This window comes from Plasmodium yoelii (assembly GCF_900002385.2).
Source record: "Plasmodium yoelii strain 17X genome assembly, chromosome: 12".
NCBI classification, from domain to species: domain Eukaryota; phylum Apicomplexa; class Aconoidasida; order Haemosporida; family Plasmodiidae; genus Plasmodium; species Plasmodium yoelii.
The window spans coordinates 1,865,453-1,887,970 of record NC_036184.2 but is presented as its reverse complement, the minus strand read 5'-3'; the positions used below and the strand labels follow the sequence as shown (position 1 = coordinate 1,887,970).

Sequence of the window (22,518 nt, the reverse complement as noted above, 5' to 3'; positions counted from 1 at the left end):
TTTTTTATTATTATATCCTTGGACTATTACCCTTTTTTATCATATATTTTTGTATATATCACAAGTGTATGTGCATAAATGCTAAATAAAATCATATGCAAGAATTTTCATTTATTCTCATTTATGTACATTATGCGTATGTATATATTTTTTTTTAATTTCTTTAGTCTTATAATATTTATCATATATGTTTTTACGTATTTTTTTAAATTTCATAAATATTACATATAATATTATTGTTTGAATACAACCATTATTTATTTTTAATGTGTATTTATATTATCCTTAGCATTTTAATGTGATCACATGGTAAACGTGTATATATATGCATACAAAAATATCACCAATAAATATACACATTATTTGCACACATCCTAATAAACGTATGCTATCATTAATAAATGTGCTCTTATATTTTATTATTTATATTTTGCTTATGCACATGGCTATTTATTGTATTATGCAAAAATATATATATTTGTATTCTTTAATATGTGTGCATATATGTATCAACTTTATAAAACTCCGCATATTGTAAATATAAGTTTTTTTGTATAATTATTTGCCTTATTATATTTTTCGACGAATTAGTTGTATCCATTCACTCAATATACTTACATATACGTTTAGATAAATAATTTTCGTGACTTTTATTCATAAGATATTATCTCTAGTTACTGATTCATATGTTTGGATTTATATATTCCTATTTTTTCTATAACATTATAAATGACTATATTCAAATCGCCTTAATTCTTATTATAAGAAAACATTAAAAACCGAAAATAATAAAATATACTTGTTTAATCTTTCAATACAAAATGTTATTGACAATACAATTTGTTATACTACGTTATGGATTTCTACAAAAATCAACTCACGACGAAACCATATTTTTATCATGTCTATATTATATGGAGAGAGCGCTATAAATCGATGCGCGTGCTTATAAATCGATATGTGTGCTTATAAATCTTGGTTTGCGATCGAATTTTAATTTATAAAGCAAATTGACAGAACATAATTTGTTACATTTAAAAAGTTGGATTTTCAAAAAAATATACATACGTCCATATATATCATTAATACTATAAATATATATGCACGTTCAAACGCAAAATATAATTTTGGTGGCAACATTCTATTGCACAGGAAGAAAAAAATAACGTAATAAAAAATAACGTAATAAAAAATAATATAATAAAAAATAATATAATAAAAAATAATATAATAAAAAATAATATAATAAAAAATAATATAATAAAAAAATATATAGCTTAAGTCTACTTAAACATTTATTAACACACTTTTGTATATATCGAATTCATTATATTAAAAAAATAACACAAAAAAAACTTTTAATTTTTTTTAAATTAAAAGTAGATAAATACCAACGCTATATCTATAAATCGATCCAAGTGAATTATGCTAATTTTGTAAATATATAGGTACCTCCATAAATTCGCACACAATAAAACCACTCAACTAATTTGATTCTCATGTGTGCAAACAATTATTTGTATACAACAATATATATTTACAAACTACGGATGCAATAAATAGAATAATAGCATTAACTTCAATATAGACCATTCGTTTTTTAATATGCTTTCATCACTAAAGGAAAAGGAAATTTTTTCCAATTTTTTCACATTTTTTTAATTTTTCCAATTTTTCCACTTTTCCCACTTTTTCTACTTTCTAATAATTATCCTCCATATTTGACTCTTCAAGTGGCTTGATAACTACCAAGGGGTCGCAATTATAATCGAGCATTTCTTCGTTGAATCGAAACTTCGACAAGTTACTATATATGCTATCTTTTTGTAAAGTTTTCATAGATGATAAAATAGATGTCGAATTTTCATGTGTCTTAGTAAAATCATTTGTCAAATCGATGGTTCGATTATTATTTGTATCTACCGATGCATCAATTTCTTCGCTTTTTAAATTTTTCAGTACATCCATATATTTATTATATAGTTCTTGTTTTGTTTTGGCTCGATTTTGACCTGGATTTTTTGAATAACTATTTACACTAATATCATCCCTGCTATAATTCTTCGCATTTTCTTTATATCGGTAAGAATAATCATTTATGCTATTGTAAGATATATCTTTCTCTTTTCTATCTCTATTATCATTTTTATATTCTTCACCCCTTATTTTATCATAGCTTTCATATATACTTATACTCCTATTTATTTCATTCATATTTGTTTCGCCCCTCTTCAAATTATTAACACTGCGTTTGTGCTTAGAATAATTCATTTCATTTTTCCTATCCGATCTCCTTTTACTATTAGAATCATTATATTGGTCAATACTTATATTATGAGAAAAATCCGAACTTACTGAATCGAGCAATACGCTACTAGAGTTACTATTTGCTTCATAACTAGTTTGTGAAATAAAATTACACCCCTTATTATTTTTTACACTATTATTTTTTTTCTTATATTTATTACTTTTTTCTATTTTTTTTTTTCGTTCAATCAAATGGTTTATTTTTTTGTCATCGCTCATATTTCTCATGCCACTGAATCGGAGTGACCCACTATGATCTCTTCTCTTTATATCACTATTTTGCAAACCATTTTTTAAACTATCTACATCATAACGTGATGGTTGCCCTGTAGAAATATCTATATTATTATTGTCCATATGTTCTCCTATTTCACTTTGCTCATAATACCTTCTTTGTTCGGTTCGTGTTCCTTCCATTGGTTTTCCTTTCATATTTTTTTTATTATCATTATCTTCATCAAAATATGCATTATAATTTACATCAAATATCATATCTCCATAAGAATCTTTTATTTCTGTGTTATATTTTGTATTTTTTCTTCCACTACTTTGATATATATTTTTTATATTTGAATTGTTTAAATTATTGGTCTTTTTCAATGTATTTGCACTTCTTTCTCCAGGAAATGTCTTATCAATCACATTTTTATCATTGTGTTTTCTCATATTATTTGTAGAACTAAGATTAAACATTTTCTTTATTTTAGAACTGCTAAATAAAGAAATGTCGTTATTCTCCAAATACGAAAATGAGTATTCGCTGGCAATGAAATCCTGATCGTGTTCCTTCTCTTCGTTTTCTTCACTTACAATTTTATTACTGACATTATTTAGAGACGATATTGTCATATCTTTTAATAATGATGCAGATTGGCCATTGGCATTTTCTGTAGTAATACTATCAATGTTATTATTGGATTTATCCTTTATATCATTTTTTTTTGTTATCATTTTATTATTATCTCTTTTCATATATGATATCGTATCGGGATTTAAAATTTCACAATTTGAAAAATTTGTAAAATCTTTTGAATACTCATTTTTCATTAAAAATTCATCTCTTTCAAACTCATTATATATAAAATCTTCATCATCTGTATATAACATTTTCTTTTCGTGTGATTTTGTGGTATCATCAAAATTGCTTCTCTTATTTTCGGTCTTATTTATATCATTACGTTTTATTCCAATTTTATCATTTCCCTCTTTTTCGACTTGTTCATTTGTTAAATTCATGAAATTACCTTCTGTGTACCCACTAACAAGTATATTTCTTTCAATTACTTCATCGTTTTTTACCTTTTCTTCTTTTTTTTTATTTGAATTCAGAAAAATTGAAAATCCATCATTGTAGTCATATATATCTTCTTCTTCATTCCCCTTAGGATATGGATTTGGTGAATTTAATTCAACAAATTGTGCATCGCCAAATGGAATTTCCCCAAATGAAGTAATTTCTATTCCCAAATTATTACTACCATTTATTATTTCCTTATTTTCTTCAAATGCTAAATTTCCTTGTTTAGACGCATTACTATGATTATCATATTCGCCTTTGTTATTACTAATAATATTTTTAAAATTTTCAATAGCCATAATTTTATCATCTCTATCAATATTAATACTATTACCAGAAATTGATTTTATATTTTTTTTTTGATTTCTAACAAGATCATTGCTACAATTATAACGACGCTGCGAGTTAGCCAATTTTTCCTGATTGTTCAATTCCGATTTCAATCTCTCTATTATAACAATATTATCATTATTATTAATCGTTAGTTCATCTATTTCTTTCTTTAAATTGTGTATAATCTGCTCATAATAATTATATTTTGTATGCGCTTCCAAATGGAATTTATTATAGGTAATATTATTTTGCTCAATTGTATTTTCTTTTTCTTGTAAAAGTTCTAACTTTATAGTTTTTTCATTCAAATTTTCTCTTAACGATTTTATTTCATTTTTTAAAATAATTTCTTCTTGCTCTTTTTTAATATTAATTTTACTTATTTCACTAATATTATTTTGCGCAAATAAAACATTTTTTTCATATTCATTTAATTTTCTTTTTAAATCATCAATAATACTTTTACATTGTATTAATTCATTTTCATATTGCGTTTTGTCTATGGCTACTTTTGTTAACGCATCTAATGAGTCATCTCGTTGTGTTTTTAAATTTGCTATTTCAATAGACAATGTTTGTATATATGTTTCTAAATTTTTTATTTTATCTACTGATTTTTTTAATTCAGTTTGAATTTTTATTGCGGCATCTTCAACAATTGTTTTTTCTTGTAATACTATTTTATAATCTTCTTCAATTTTTAATAAATGACTATTTGTAACATTTAAAATTTGAATCTCTTGTTGTAATTGCTGAATAACCAAACTACTATTAGCATTGTGTGACGTATTCATAAGTTGTAAATTTTTATTTTCTTTTAATATTTCATTAAATTTTAAAGTTGATTCTGCATATTCTTTATTTAATACTTCCAATTTCTTTTTAAAGCTTTCTATAACTTCATCCTTTTTATCTAAAAGAGATGCAAACTCATCTATTTGATTACTAGAATCTATTAAATCATCTTTTAATTTTTTTATTTCTTTCTTATATACTTGAATTTTTTCATCCTGCAACATATTACTGTTTTTTAATTCATCTATTTTATCATTATACTCACTTAGTGTATTTAATATATTATGAATATAATCAGTTAATTGTTTTTTTGTTTCATTAGAACAAGAAATTATATTATTAAATTCGTCTGATTCTAATTTTAAATTTTTTATTATATTTTTGTCTATATTAAATTCATTTCGTTTTTTTTCAATTTCTTTTTCTAATATTTTTAATTCTTCTTTTAATATACTAACTTCCCCTTTTTCTTTATTATATTCTCTTTCATATTTATTACTTTTTTTCTTCTCTTCATTTAATTCCTTTTTTACCTTTTCTAATAATTTTTTCATTTCATCAATTTTGGGATCTTTCGATTTTATTTCCTCCATCAAATTTTCTGAATTAGTTGAATGTGTTAATTCATTACAACTATATGACGAAAATTCACCTGATTTGCTCATATATTTATTTGAAGATGTTTCATTTTGATTTCTATCAGTAGTACTAACACTACTATTAAGTCCATTACTTAATTCATTATATTCGGTTTCGCTTATACTTTTAAGTTTTTCTTTATATTTATTGCTCTGTTCATTTTTTACTTGCAATTCTGTTTCCAGTAAAACAACTCGGTTTTGTAAATGAAATATTTCGTTATCTCGCTGTTTTATAACTTTTTCTAAATCTTTTATTTCCTTAGTACTCTCTGAATTTTTAGTTTCTCCATCATATTCACTTTTGTATTCGCTATTTTCACTATTATCATTAGTATTATCATCTGAAATTTTGGAATTTACGACTCTACTATCATTGCTGATATTAGTCACCAATCCACTCCTCGTATTATGTCCTGTTTTGTTTTCATTATTTACTGTTCGCAATTCATTCATTTTTTTTATTTCAATTTCATATTCATTCAATTTTTTTTTTAAATTTTTTATTTCAATATCTTTTTCGTTATCTTTATTTCCGATATTATCATTACGTAGTGTGTCCGGCTCTATTTTGCCTTTTTCTAATTCGATTTTTAATTCTTTACATAATTTTTTATAATAAGACAATTCTTTTCCCCATGATATGACATGGTTATTTATTAAATTACTATTACTTTCGTTCATGCAATTATTCATATACATATGTTTTTTTTTCTTTTTCTCCTTTTCTAATTCAAAATCGTCAAACGATTTTGTTTTGTTATTAAATGAAGATAAATTATTGTCAGATGTATAATCAGATGAATTACCTAAGTATTCTTTTGTATTCTTTTCTAATATTTCTAAAGAGAGTTTTAATTTTTTATTTTCTGCTATATATGATTCTTTCGTTTTTAATTCTTCTTCTAGTTGTTTCTTAAGTTTTTCCACTTTTTTTTCGTATCCCTTTATCACCAATTCACTATTTGATTTATCTGCTTGGCTCTTATTCCCGGCCATGTCCTCTGAAAAAAAAAAATATATATAATATTACAATTTAATTATAATTGCAAATATTTTTATAAAACCGTTGATATCGTTTCGCATATCAATTGCTCACTATTTTACCTTTTTCCACTTTTGGATCCTTTGAGGGAAGGCCATTTTTTTTTTGCTCAGATAAAAGGTCTTTATATTTCTTCCTAGTATCTTCATATTTATCAGAAATTTTTTGAAAATTTTGTATTGCTTGTATCAGGTCATCAAAAACTGCCTGAACTAAAGGAGAGCATCCTACACATAATGGTTTATTATAGTTTAAATTGTTTAACTTTTTTCGTAATTTTTTATATATTAAATTATTTTCATCATTTGATATTTTATCTTTTGGGATTTTATCTTTTGACTCATTTTTATTATCCTTTTTAATAACATTTTCGCCCTTATTTTTATTATTCCCAGTTTTCACCTCAAGATTGGATTGATTACCATCTTTTTTTATGTCTCTTTTACTTTTATTAGTAATTATTTCTTTCATTGATTTAGTCACATATTTTTTAATTATTCCACTCATTTTTTCTGTTTTTTTCGTGTTTCATATTTTATTTATATATCATATTGTAAAGACAAAACATTGTGTGAAGGCATTTCACCTTTTGCAATTTTAAAAATTTTCAACTTCCCCTACGTTGAATTTGTAATTATATCCATTTTTATGTATATATATGTATGCCTTTCCAATAGAATGACAATTTTTATTATCAAAAGAACTAATTAAAGTGTTACAAAAAAAAGGAAATATCAAATATATAAAATACATTCCCAATATTATATTTGCCTTTAAATTTTATCCTCCATATAATCAAATTGACGAATAATTAAACTAAAAAATAAAGTAAAACAATAAAAATATAATTAAAAATAAAAAATTATATATTATTCAATTATTTATTTTATTTCTTTCAAATGTATCATAAACTGAATTAAAACTTCACACATGTTAAGGGACTTTACTATGCGTGCCAAAAAAATTGGGAAAAATTGAAAAAATTGGAAAAAAAATTGGGGAAAAAAAATTTATTAAATTCACACATTAGTATATGCACATTTTTTTACTTTATTTCACATATATATCATATGTTATATAAAATATATATTTAAATCCTTATATTTCCAAGAAAAAACATAGAAAAACTATAAATTAATGGAATAATATTTAATTTTTCTCAATTTTCCAGGGGAGGAAAAATGCACATATAGAAAGAGGTAAGCGTAAACATTATAATAATAAAAAAACATTCAAATTTGTATATATTTCAGATTTATCAATATTGCTATATGTAAAACAAAATTCAAAGACATTCAATATTATACTTTAGTTATGTAAAAATGTATACATCTTATATATATTAAAAATATTTTTCAAAATATTAAAGATTACTCTTTTTTGTTAAGCTATGGTTAACTAACAAATATATACTTTGAAAAATTGTAAAATAACCTCTATAATTCATATATACTTCAAAAAAATACTCACTTTATATAATGGTTATAATAAAATATACATGTAATTGTTCAAATATTTCGGTATACAACAATATGGCGTAGAAACATTAAATATTATTTGTACTAACATATTTTTATTAAAAAAATCTTAGACATACATTATTTAAATAACTTATTTTAATTGGATTTTTTGTATATTATTAATTTCGAAACTTAAGAGATACTATGGTTATTCCCAGTTACCCTTAAAAATAGATAACATAAAAAATCTTTACCTGTTAATATATATACAAAACAGTGTATTCATATGTTAAAAAAAAATATTTTTTTTTTTCTATATATACACTCAATCAAATTTATGTATAGGAAATTTCATATTATTTGAAATTATTTTTTTCTCTCCGTTTTACTTTGTTATAAATACGAATAAAATTTTCAGTTAAAATATTTTTTCATTTTTGTTTTAATGAATAAAAATGTTCGCAAATAAAGGCAACTCCACAAATATATTTATTAAAAAAAAATGATACTTAGCTATCTCGCAATATATATCATGACCGAATAAATTATATTTTCACATTTTTATGCGTATAAAATAATTGTTTGTACATCCTATTAAATTTGTATAAATAAATAATTAATACCACTAGCGTTATCTTTATATATACCTATATCTTTATATATACATATACCCTTATCTATATCTTTATCTATCTATATAAATAAATATAGGTAGAGTGAGCGGTAGGACATGAATACCCCCTTGATTGGCATACATCATACATATATTAACACATATAAAGAAAAATTGTATATGCATCAATAGGGTGACTCTTGATTTTTTATATTCTTGAACTTGATACACATAAAATGGTAATTCGTACAATTATGTAAGGAAAAAAATACATGTACATATATGCATACATTCAACAAATAGCCACTTCTCTTAACAATCACAATGAAATGCAAATGCTTGAAAAAAAGAAAAATCCAGTAGTATAGAAATGAAGAAACGAAAATAGTGGTATATAATTTAGATATTATTAAAAAAATTTCGTTAGACATATACAATGCCAAATATAATATAACATTTTTTACATTTCCACTCACATTTTCTGAATTGCTTTAAAAAAAATGAAAAGAATGCATTTTTTGAAAAAAATAAAATATGAAATAATTCCAAATATAAAAAATAATAATAAGAGCCACTACTTTTATAGCACAGTGAAAAGGCGTTTTGGAGAATTATATCAACCAAAAACACGATATGAAAAAAAAAAACATTTAGAAATTATTAACGAGGTTTATTTTGATATGACTGATGCTATGAATGAAAAAAATAAATTAGAAATAGAAGAATATAAAAATATTGATAAAAATATTTCTGAAATTATATTAAATCATACTATATCGAAAAAAAATGAAGTCATTCGAAACATTATGAAATATTGTATAGAAATTAGTTGTAGGGAGAAAAAAGGAAACCATGAAAAATCAACGCACACTAACCATAATAATAGTAACAGACTAAATGATGCAATAAAATATCCTAGCGGTATAAATAAAAAACATGAACTTGAAGAAGATATTTTAAATGTTATAAAAACTAGTATAATGGAATATAGTAGTCAATTTAATTCATGTGATATAGGAATTTTACTAAAATGTTTTATTAAAATTAAGGTTGATGATATAAATCTTATCAATACTTTATTTCATTACTTTTTTAAAAGAAATATGAAATTCTCACAGTATGGTTCATTGTATGTATTAAATGCATTTGCAAAATTTAATTTATTACCAAAGCACGAAAATTATTTTAAATTGTTAACATCACATATATTACAAAAACTGGACAAATTTGACTTTAAAAATATTCCTTTAATATGTAATTATTCTTCTTCTTTATATTCATATGACAAAGAATACATAACCAACTTTATTGAGCAAATTTGCAATTTTTTAATATCAAATAAATATATTATTATATGTGAGGATAATAATAAAATATTTCTTCATACAGATCAAATCGAATCAAACAATATAACTCCCAACCTTAACAATTCTAATTCTAGCATAAATCAACTTGACCAAATTTGGTCTGTCGATTCAATACACTACGTTACGAATGCACTAGCAAGAGTTAATTATTTAAAAAAAAATTTATTTGTTTTTTTCAAAATTTTAATAGAAAAAAAAGTAGCTTTTTTTTCAATAGATCAATTAGTGTCTCTAACCAATGCATTTAGTAAATTTAAAAATGCAGAAGAATCAAATTTTTTGTCTTTATATTTATTAATAGCTGATCAAATTATAAATAAATCATATCTACTTAAGCCTAGACACTTAAGCGTTTTAGCTAATTCATTTAATAACGCATGCATACTACACCAAAAACTTTTTCAAATTATATCAGAAAACAGTTTAGCGCAAATCAGTTTATTTGAACCCAAACAAATAATTATGATTATACATTCTTATGTAAATATAGGACTAGGAAATAATATACTACTTAAATCTATTTGGAACTATGCAATATTATTTATAAATGAATATACAATACAAGAACTATCTATGCTATTACAGGCATATACTAAAAGCTCGCAATATATTGAGCATTTTCTAAATCAATTAAGTCAACAAATTTCTCACTTCTTTAAAAAAACTTATCCATTTTTATTTGACACATACGACAATATACTATATGATCATCAAAAATATATTAATTTATCTATAGAATTTAAAAATAATCAAAAAAATATTTCTGCAAACATAACCGACAAATATATTCCTTTATCTTTTTATTTAATATATAATTACCCCAATTATATTAGTTTTATAGACACGTTAAAAAATAATAAAACAAAAAAAAACCTTAGCGATATTAACACACTCGTAGATGAATATAAAAGGGATAGTTCTCCCAAAACCGATAATTTAGTAACTGATCTCAAACAAAATACTGAAATAAAAAATATCAGTACCTTCCAAAATTCACAATGCACCTTTAACTCATTTCAAACATATTCTGAGACTATTGATAATGTTCAAATTAATAACACCAATATAAAAGATAAACATATTAATAAAAACAATGATAAGACTACTTATTCAAACGAAATAGATACAATTCACTATTTTGTAGACATTGAAAAAGCTGAAAAATATTTAATTAAGCATATGAGTAAATATATAAATTCAACTTTAGTTTGTTCAATAATATATTCACTAATTAAAGGTAATTGCTTATTAGAATATCAACTACTAATTTCTTTATCTAAATTAGCGATTATTTATTTGAAAATTTTTAAATTTTCGGAACTTGCCAATGTATGTTCTGCATTATCACTTGCTTATGTTCGTTCATCAGAAGAAAATAATAAGCAAGTTGAATTGATATCACAATTTACAAAAAAAAAAAATGGTAGCATTTTAGAGGATTCACATAAAGAGGATTTACATACTGATACCACACAAATCTACAATGATCAAATTTATAATTCATCTAAAGAATTTTTAAATATTTCAAAATCATTTTTTGATCATGTTGAAACTTATTTATTAAAAAAAAAAAATACATTCACAGATGTTTATAGTATATATAAATTTATAACATCGTTCGGAGAATTAAGGATGAATCAATATTCTACTGTATCACTACATTTGTTTAAGTTATATATAATGGAGATTAAAAATTTATCATATTTGCCTCTTCAAAAAATCGTAATAATAAATATTAAAAATTTTATTCCTTTTGTTTAATTTGCTTATACATATTTCTTTTGAATTTCTTGTCCTACTAAATAAAATAAAGGGGATGCACACATGCATCCTAATTTATTCAAATACGATTGTTATGTGCATTTAAATATATTATTTGTAACTTTTCGCGTTTTAAATTATCTTTACAGACGGACTCTTTTATGCAAATGAATGTCTATAACGAAGATATTTATGCATTCATAAAAAAAATACAAAAAATGAAGAAAAAAAATGAAACAAAAACCTCCCCCTAAATAAATAATAAAGCAATTGTGATTTTCGCATTAAATTCAATAAATCTATATATAGGGTTTAATATTTTAAAAATATTTATACATAAATATATATAATTCATATGATTATCACACACATTTTTTATACTAATATAGCCATTTGATATTTGTTTTCATAAATATTTTATTTATATATTATTTTTTATAATTATTTTATTTATATATTATTTTTTATAATTATTTTATTTATATTTTTTTTATAATTATTTTACTTATAGCTTTTTTTTTTATAATTATTTTACTATAGCTTTTTTTTTTTTATAAATATTTTACTTTAGCTGTTTTGTTCATAAATATTTTCTTAAAACTTTTTTGTTCATAAATATTTTACTTAAAACTTTTTTGTTCATAAATATTTTACTTAAAACTTTTTTGTTCAGAATTATTTTACGTATAGCTGTTTTGTTCAGAATTATTTTACATATAGCTGTTTTGTTCAGAATTATTTTACTTAAAACTTTTTTGTTCATAATTATTTTACGTATAGCTATTTTGTTCATAATTATTTTACTTATAGCTATTTTGTTCAGAATTATTTTATTTGTATTTTCTTTTGTTCATAAATATTTTCTTTTGTTCATAAGTATTTACTTTTGTTCATAAGTATTTTCTTTTGTTCATAAGTATTTTCTTTTGTTCATAAGTATTTTCTTTTGTTCATAAGTATTTACTTTTGTTCATAAGTATTTTTTTTTGTTCATAAATATTTTTTTTTTGTTCATAAATATTTTTTTTTTGTTCATAAGTATTCTACATTAGTTGTTTTTTTCATAATATTTTATTTGTATTTTTTTTTTCATAACCATTTCGCTCAAAATTTTTATTTTGTGTCTACAAACTGTATATACAATGATGGATGGCTATCTTTTTCATGTTAGCTTTCTGCACACCTGTTCACCATCTTTTATTATTTATATCTTTTTATATACAATGTAAAATAACGGAGTTTTATATGATTGTATAAAAAGGTATAATAAAATTTTTATTTAATATGTATATTAATTTCAAGTGCGTACAAAATATAATTAATTATTAGCTGTTTTTATTTATCAAGCCATTTTATTATTCAATAAAATTTTTAAACGACGACGGGACTCGAACCCGCAATCTTCGGTTCCGAAGACCGACGCCTTATCCATTAGGCTACGTCGTCATAATTTTATTTTTAAATACAATTAATTACTTTTTATTAATTATTCCTTATACTTAAATATTTAAAAAATGCTCAAAAAAAAACGCATATTTAATAATAAAAATGATAAAATTTGTTTTTATGTTTTAAAAATAATTTATCAATAATCTTTGCTCATATCAAAATTTATGAAATCGTATTTTTTGAAGTATACAAAGAAATAAATAATTTTTTTTTACATGTATTAAAGAAACTATATTAAAAAAAATTACATAATTATAATTAAGATAAAATGAAACATGACATATACGTATATACAAATTAAATATATAACAAAAAAAAATAACATATATATATATACATACATATATATATAACGTAAAATGCATATATTTATTAATTATAAAATGTTAGTGAATAAATAATGCTGCATAAATTTGCGCATTATTTTCCAAGAGCCTACTATCATATACTTTATTCACATTTCAATCTCCTAATTATATAAATACAGAAAATATTGTTTACAATATTGACCTATTTTATCCACTTAAAACAGTAGCCCCATTATTTGTCATTCAGTTTGCAATTCCACAATCCGTCATTCAGGTAATGAATATTCTCAATACACATATTTTTATTTATTTCAATTCTAAAGAAAAAAAAGTAAAACATAAATGTGACAATATAAAGACCCATATATCTATGTTTTCATAATCCTTGATATAATTTTCAAAATTTTCAAAAATTTCAAAATTCTTACATTTCTTTTGATGACATAGTTGCTATTCCTACTGCACAAGCATGCTCTTTACCTTCAGCTCGAATTTGCTGAAATATAATTAAAAGTGAAAATAAAAATACATTAAATTATATCATATTAAAAAATATATATTTATATATATTTATTTAAAGATATCTTATTTATATTACCACAACGGTATTTGCTTCAACATCGTCTAATTTACCACCTGGAGATGTTACACCAGGGCACATTACATTTGACCCCCTCAATACATGTTTTATTGCACCCTTATCAACTTGTATTTGTGGCATTAAAAATGGATCTATAATAAAAAAATAATAATAATTCAATGAATTTTATTTAAATATATATATATATATATATATATATATATGTTCATATATTAATAATACTCTTAAAAATAATTTACATTTTTATATATCTTACATGTGTGAACTAATCTCAAATTTGGCATCCATGGTCCATTTCGTATTTGAAAAAAAAGCACTTCATTATTTCCTATTATTATAGTTACATGGTTTGTGCTAGCGAAAAGTTAAGAAGTGGAAATGAAGTGAAAATAAAAGTGAAAATAAAAGTGAATTAAAAGTGAAAATAAATTGTATCATTTATACAGTTTCACATTTTAAAAAACAATAAAGCAACATTCATATATATCCCTAAATATACACTCTTTCTATAATTTTATCATTTTTTACCATTTCCCTAAAAATATTGGTTCCTTTTTAGGAAATATATCATCAATAAAATTTTCCAATTTTGGATATTGTTTTAATATCTGAAAATGAAAAAAGAAACAAAAATGTATAACCATTAGAATAAAATTCTCAAGGTAAATCAAAACTTTACTAATAGTTCTTATTTTTATTAAATATAATCAAATTAATTTAAAAAATATAAAATACACACTAGGCTATATATACACATATATTTTACCGTTGCTTTGATACTCCTTTGTACAGAGGATTTCATCAGATTTTGCGACGAAATGTTATCCACACAAAATCCTTTCATGTTTCGTAATTTGTTTTTTTTACAAAATTATAACGATAATAATTAACTTTGTATATTATACTTATCTATATGTTTGTATATCTTACGTTTGTATGTTTATACGTTTGTATACATATGCTTACATATGCTTACATATACTAGGGCATATCAAAAACAAGCCACAAATTGTAATATCACAAAATTTTGACCTAAAGAAAAATGCTCACATTCAATTATTTTTTTCAATTTTTAATTTCCCCTTTATATAAATTAAATGAGTTATTGCATATTTTTATTAAGCAAATTCTTTAATTTTTCTAAGGTTGTAATTATGCAATTTTTTTAATATTTAAAAAATTTATATTGTTAAATTTATCAAAAAAACGGTTTTAATTTTTCCCATAAATGAGGAAATTGTAATAAAAAAAATATATCAAGTGCACATGCTAATATATAAAATTCATATATACAATTGCATATAAGCTAAAATATACTTTTGAATATTTTGACTATTTTGACTACTTTGACTATTTTGACTACTTTGACTACTTTGACTATTTTGACTATACCATCTGTGGCTAGACTTACAATTTTTATTATATACAAAAAATAACGAATTTTATGATTTTTTTTGCTAAACATAATAATGGCTATATACGTTTAAAAGTTTTATTTGAAATTATAAAACTTATTTTGTAATGAGTAGAAAATAATAAAATGCGTTATTTTTTTAACGAATTATTTTATTTCTTATATATTACCAAAAAAACCCAAAAACTCATAACACAGGAAGTATATATATGTATGTTACTTATGGAATATGAAAAAATTATACTAAAAACGTTAAATTAATAAAAATAAATAAATGTAAAAAAAAAAAAAATTATAAATGTAAATGCAAAGAAATTTGTGAAACACTAAAATATATGCTAAATGGAAGGCACAAAAAACACAACCAAACAATAAAATGAGAACATGTTACTAACACAAAATATATACTACTAAAAAATATTAAAATTAAGAAAAAAAAAAAAAAATAGTTTATATGCTAATTCTATATTTATTCATTAATACTTTCATTATCTAGAGAATCATAATTTCTTGTATTATTATCATCTTCATTGTTACTATTATAATTATTAATACTATTATTACTGCTTAGATCACTGTTTGTGTTATTTTGATGATTCTCTTGTGTTTCATCTGTATTCGATTTATTATTATTTTGCATAATCGTCATAGGTAAATGATGAGAGACAAAAAATGATGTTGGGGTTTTAAAAGAATCTGGATTTATATCCAAAGTATTACATTCTATATTTTCTAATAATTTGGAAAGCATCATATTCTCACTTACATTTTGCATAGACCTTAATTGGCTTTTTACATCATCATTTGATATTAATCTTTCTTCAATTATTTTAGAAAATGCATTTAAATTCATTTCTGCCTTGTTTAAATAGTCTAGCAAACCGATTCGATGTTTTATACCTTCAATAACCTGTTAAATATAGCAAGGACAATACATGTATTCGTATGCCAAGCGAACATACGTATGCACAAACGAGTATATGTATGCTTATTGCTTACCTTCTTTTGAACCAGCCTTTTGGTTTGCAAATTTTCAGTTTCCCACTCCTCTCTTATTTGATTCAAGGAATATTCAATATCCATATCCCATTTCATATCCTTTTATAATAAACAAAAATGTTTAACAAAATGAGGTAAAAAAAAAAAAAATAAGACTAACACTATTGTGCATATATTTTATACTTTTTATTATTACCTGAATTAAATTCATTATAGTCATATTAGATGGGTCAAATTTATTTTCATTATTATCTCCAATATCTGGTATTGGAATATCATCAATATTTACATCTAATTCGATATTCGAATTTGTTATTTCCCCGATACTTAAATTAAAACTATTAACTGTTTGTTCTCCATATATGGATATGAGTGAATTTATCATATTATTAGGATCAACATTTATGGATTCTAAAATTTCAGATATTTTATTCCATTCATTTATTAACAAACTCATACATTCACTTTGCTTTTTCCAGTATTTGCACATAAGATTGTGCTCCTCAATTTTTATTTCTTTTTCTTTTGCGCTGATTTTCGGTTTTTCGTTTTCTTCTTTTTTCTACAAAATTTAATAGACAAAAAATCAAAGACATTTTATAAATTACTAAACATGAAACAGTGTAATAGCATCCATACTACCACTATCCATACTAACACTATCCATACTACCACTATCCATACTACCACTATCCATACTAACACTATCCATACTACCACTATCCATACTACCACTATCCATACTACCACTATCCATACTAACACTATCCATACTACCACTATCCATACTAACACTATCCATACTAACACTATCCATACTATTTATTTTTATTATTTTTATTATTTTTATTATTTTTATTATTTTTATTATTTTTATTATTTATTACCAATTTTGTTTCTTTCAGTGGAAATGGAACATTTTCGTGAGCAAAATTTTTTTTTATCTCTGAGTGTATTTGCCCTCCTAATAAAGCAATTAATTTTAAAATCATTTTTTTTCTTTTTTCATTAAAAACTTCCTTAATTTCTGCTTGCTCCATGCTTCTCATAATATATTTGAAGTAGTTATCTGACACCTAAAAATGGAACAAAATGGAATAAAAAAGGAATAAAATAAAATAGAATAAAATGGAACAAAATGGAATAAAAAAGGTCTAAATGGCACAGATGAATGCTACAAAGTATACAAGCCGAAAGCAAAATTACACTGCGACAAAATATTTTACATCATTTTTTTTACGTACCCTCAAAGCTAGATTGAACAATTTAGCGTTATTTGTTTGACCCTCTAATTGAGAATAATCAATGGGTTCCTTAACGTACTTATCAAATGGATTAGGAATATTGTACTTTTCTAATAATCCTGTTACATATTGAATTTTTTTTAATTTTATTTCAGTCGCATTTTTAACCTTACTCGAATCTAAAACCATTTTATTATTTACGTCATTTTTTTTTTCTGACTTTGTTTTTATTTTAGTTTCATCAAATATAGATGCCCTTTTTCGTTCTGTTATTTGTTTATCAATTTTTAAATTTTTTAATTCTTCTGATAATATATGATTCTCTATTTTTTTATTTAATTCGGTATAACAATCTTCATTATTATATTTATGGTCATCCGAATTATTATTCTCATTTTTATTTACAGATTTATTATCATAATCATTTTGAGACAATTTAAATTTTACATTCAAGGATGATCCAGTTTTGTTTCTCATAGAAATTCCTCTTATTATCGATTTTAGCTAAAAAAAAAAAAAAAATTATTTATATGAGAAAATATAAATAGTTGCATATACAAACATAATTATAAACCATTTTAAATACAAAATGTTTTTTATTTTAAAATTACATTTTTATCGTTTTCATCGCTACTTAATGAATCTTTTGATTTTTCCAACGATTCTGAAGAATAAAAAAAAATATAAATTTATGTATCCTATTTGAAATACACATTTTTTTTTTCCACTCAAATTTTATCTTTGCTACACACAATAACAATTACTGAACTTACCTTTAATTGAATCTGTTGATCCTGCAATAGCACATGTAGCAATACTAGGAACATCAGCAGGGCTCTGATTAAAATGTGTAGTTATAATGTGATGTTTTATATTTTTGTTTTGATTAACAAAAAGAGATGATGGTGACTGTAAAGTCACATGAGTAATATCATCATGCTCAGTTATTTCAACTACTGATTTAGGTATTAATGCATAAACTTTTTCTCTTAAATTTTCATTTTTTGATAATGCTTTTAAAGCATAAGGATCTAATCTTTCATTTATAGGAATTGCTGTACTATACATTTCAACTAATGATGCCTCATTTCCTACAATACTTTTTTTTTTTTTTTTTACTTGTTTTTTTTTTTCTGCTGGCAGTCTTATAATTGTAAGTGCGTCTTTGTTTGCTAAAAAAATGAAGAAATATCGAACAAATGGATACAAAAAAAAACAAAAAAAACAAAAAAAAACAAAAAAAAACCAAAAAAAAACCAAAAAAATGTTATATTTTCATATTATTAGTGTAAAAACTCAAACTTACCGTTCAAGGAATCATATGAATGGCTTCTCCTGTATTTTCGCATATCATCTTGCTTTCCTGAATTAAGAAAAAAAATTAATATATAAAGACAATTGCACTGATTTCTTCGATACATATTTTAAAGGGAAAAGTATAATAAAACATTTTTTTTTAAACATACCTACACCATTATATCGTATATACTCATCATTTCTATAGTCATCATAAAGACCCCTTTCAGGTGTATTGTTCATATTATCATAAAATTCAGGGAGGTATTTTTTATGATTATTTGGCAAATAACTATTTTTATAATTATCAATAGGCTCATAACAATTTCTTTTAATATTTCGTTCTTGATTATATTTATAATTCATATTATTATTGTAATAAATTTTTTCGCCTCTTATATTATATTCATTTTGATCCATATCTATATCATCATTTATATTATCATATGAATCTGATAAACGATATCCACGGTATTCATCATCATTCATACCATTATTATAATTGATGCCATTTTTATTTATATGTTTCATGTCTATATTTTTAGAAAATTTACGAATTTCTTTTCTATCATCATATTTTGGTGCATTATATTGATTAATATTTTTTATATTAGGTCGTTTCATATTTCGGTTATTGTTGTGCATTAAATTATGATTACCTTTTTGTATTTTATTTTCATTTACATATCCCATATTTGGTTGATGTTTATCAAAATCAGGTGTAATATTATCACCTCCATTATTATAATCATAATTTTTAAAATTACTATTATTTTTATGATCTATATCTACATAATTAGCGCTTTTATTTGTTCTGTTATTATTTACATTTTCTTTAAACATATAACCATTTCTATTCATACTACTATTTTTTGGATTTTCACCAAAATTTTTATTACCCATATTATCATCATTACCCCCAATATTATTATTACCTGCATTTTCATTATACTCACTAAAATGTTTATTATATTCTCCCAATCTATTACCATCATTATCATTCACACAATTAACATTATTGACACCTCCATTATTTTGCTGTCCTATGTACATTTCTTCTTCATGTTTATTTTCATTAGTTCCCATATTTTTTTTTTTTTCGTCATTCATATTTTCTTTACAATTTTCTGGTCCACCAATTAAATGCTCACCTAAAAATCTTTTTGCCATTTTCTTTTCTAATATATTTTTATTAGAACAATTTGAATCAATAGTACTGAATGAAAATGTGTGATATTCTTTTTTTCGATTTCCATCTTTATCGACACCATTTTTATTAGGTGCATTATTTACGTCGTTTTTAGGTCCATTATAATTTGGGTATATGCCCCGTTTAATGTTTACATTATTATTTAAATTTCTTTCCTCTTCTAACGTCTCCCCGCTATACTTTCCAATTCCATTAATATTATTATTATTATTATTTGTATCATTCATTTTATTTTTATTTTCTAAAAATACTTCTTCGTTTATTAAACCATCATTTGGTTCTGTACCATCACTATTGAAATTATCTTTATTGTTTACATTATTTTTTAATTCACCTACATTTCTATGATACATTTTATCTCTTTGTAAATACAACATTGCTCCCCCTCTATTTTCAGAAGATTCACCTACACCAGTTGGTCCCATTTTATTGGGATTATGATCACGCATCTCACCATGATATTGTTCATACTTATTTTTATAATTTCTATTTAATTTTGAATAATTAAAATTGTTATTATTACCATTTATATTACTATTTACGTTATTATTTATATTATTAGTAGTATTAATACCCGGGTTATTATTGTCAGCTCCCGGTCCATATATTGCACTTCTTTGTTTCATATTTTCATATGTTTCATTATTATTTCTTTTATTGTATTCGTAATTTTGGGGATTCATTGTGGATTCACAATTAATGTTACTATTCCCTTTTTTACTTTTCCCTATATTGTTAATATTATTATTCCCCATCGGTTTAGGGTCATTAAAATATCTATGAGGTCTCCTAATTTTGTCTCTATTATTTCCTATTTCATTAGGGTTGCCCATATCATTATAAGCATAATTATTATTTGAAATAACACCACCACTATTTACATTATCACCATTTTTATTATTATCTTCATTATACTGATATATTTTTCGAAATTTAGATTTATCTTTTCCTATATTAATATTATCAAAATTTTTTTTAGTATTATCATTTAAGGTTGTATTTTTTTGGGATATCCCATATTCATTTCCAGTACCTGTTTTGTTATTATTAATGCTACCAGTATTATTGGCATTTGGCTTGTCATAATGGATTTTCTTTTTTAAATTACTAATATTATTAAAAACTTTTCGATTTATCATATTCGTTCGTTCTATTTCTCTACCTCTATTTATATCTCGGTTTTCTTTGCTTTTGTTATTAATATATTTTTTATTATAATCATATATTGTTTCATTATTCATTTCCTTGTTTCGTTTATTTCCATCACTTTGGAAATTGTTGATAACCATAGATTTATGATTATCGTTAGTGTAATATATGTTGTCTTTACCTTTTTCCTTTTTTTTATTCTCAACACTCGATTTATTATTTTGGGGATAATTATACATAATACGACGTTTTTTTTTCTCTCTGACCTATTTTCCAATTACCTGTGCAAATAATTATGTATACACACACAAATAATTGCACAAATAATCACAAAAATGTATATATCTTCTATATATATACTGTATTTATATTGCACGTATTGATGGACCAAAAAATTATTGAAACAGTCTATTATTTAATATGAATTTACAAAAAAAATATTTTTGTTATATGCACTTCCTAAAAATCTTCACGAAATATATGAGATTTTGAGAATTGCGAAAAGATAACAAAATTTATTAAACAAAATAATGATAAAAATCAAAGAAAATGCTTACATATATTAATATAACTATATTTTGCATATAAATACAATACATACGCTTATATGCCATACATGCATGAATAAGATTTATGGAATAAACATGTTTCAAATTAGTAAAACAATTCACATTTTAGAAATAAGAAAATATTACAAGAGTGTAACACGTTTATGTACACGGTTTTTATCCTGCATACCTACACACAATATATATCTTTGTGTGTACGCATTAACTCTTAAATGGTTATATAAATTTATCATTTTTTTTTATTCAGTGAATTTATTGTTAATCTCATCAAAAATGCCCAAGGGGTATTTTGATATAATAAGACATAACAGTATCATTTAAAATGGTAATTTAAACATATATAAATGTCAAAAAATAAAGAAGAAAAATAAATAAACTTTTATAATATTTTTTTTCGTTTTTTCTCGTTTTTTCTCGTTTTTTTCGCTTTTTCTCTTTTTTTTCTCCGTTTTTTTTATTTTTTTTAAATTACGTATGCAATAAATACACCGTGCGAAAATTCTCTCTCATACTTTTTGAATTGTTATGTTTGTTAAAAATATGTGTAAATTATAACATTAATTCAATAAAAAAAAGTTAAAAAGAATGTAAATATTTTTTGTATTTCAAAAAAATATAATAATGAAATAAATAAATGATTAAATGATTAAATGCAAATAAAAT

General features: G+C 23.0%; 4 protein-coding genes and 1 non-coding gene across 5 annotated transcripts; 1 reads left to right on the top strand and 4 right to left on the bottom strand.

Annotated features, from left to right (window-relative positions):
* Positions 1-1,701: 1,701 nt before the first annotated feature.
* PY17X_1247700 (conserved Plasmodium protein, unknown function) lies at positions 1,702-6,922 on the bottom strand (the record flags this gene model as incomplete). Its single annotated transcript, XM_720483.1, has 2 exons — positions 1,702-6,374; positions 6,478-6,922. 2 exons carry the CDS (start codon positions 6,920-6,922, stop codon positions 1,702-1,704), a joined length of 5,118 nt encoding a protein of 1,705 aa, XP_725576.1.
* A 2,066-nt stretch (positions 6,923-8,988) lies between these two features.
* On the top strand, positions 8,989-11,870 carry PY17X_1247600 (heptatricopeptide repeat-containing protein, putative; the record flags this gene model as incomplete). Its single annotated transcript, XM_022956918.1, has 2 exons — positions 8,989-11,577; positions 11,766-11,870. The coding sequence occupies 2 exons, from the start codon at positions 8,989-8,991 to the stop codon at positions 11,868-11,870; spliced, it is 2,694 nt and encodes an 897-aa protein (XP_022812749.1).
* A 1,119-nt stretch (positions 11,871-12,989) lies between these two features.
* Positions 12,990-13,062, bottom strand: PY17X_1247500. The gene has a single exon. It is a non-coding gene; the product is annotated as a tRNA-Arg (tRNA).
* Positions 13,063-13,605: 543 nt separating this feature from the next.
* Positions 13,606-14,818, bottom strand: PY17X_1247400 (uncharacterized protein; the record flags this gene model as incomplete). Its single annotated transcript, XM_725613.1, has 6 exons — positions 13,606-13,690; positions 13,802-13,869; positions 13,972-14,105; positions 14,231-14,328; positions 14,503-14,582; positions 14,741-14,818. 6 exons carry the CDS (start codon positions 14,816-14,818, stop codon positions 13,606-13,608), a joined length of 543 nt encoding a protein of 180 aa, XP_730706.1.
* A 1,039-nt stretch (positions 14,819-15,857) lies between these two features.
* On the bottom strand, positions 15,858-21,525 carry PY17X_1247300 (conserved Plasmodium protein, unknown function; the record flags this gene model as incomplete). The annotated part of the gene is made up of 9 exons (XM_022956917.1): positions 15,858-16,298; positions 16,388-16,486; positions 16,584-16,949; positions 17,275-17,463; positions 17,632-18,135; positions 18,243-18,295; positions 18,405-18,803; positions 18,938-18,994; positions 19,098-21,525. 9 exons carry the CDS (start codon positions 21,523-21,525, stop codon positions 15,858-15,860), a joined length of 4,536 nt encoding a protein of 1,511 aa, XP_022812748.1.
* Positions 21,526-22,518: the final 993 nt, after the last annotated feature.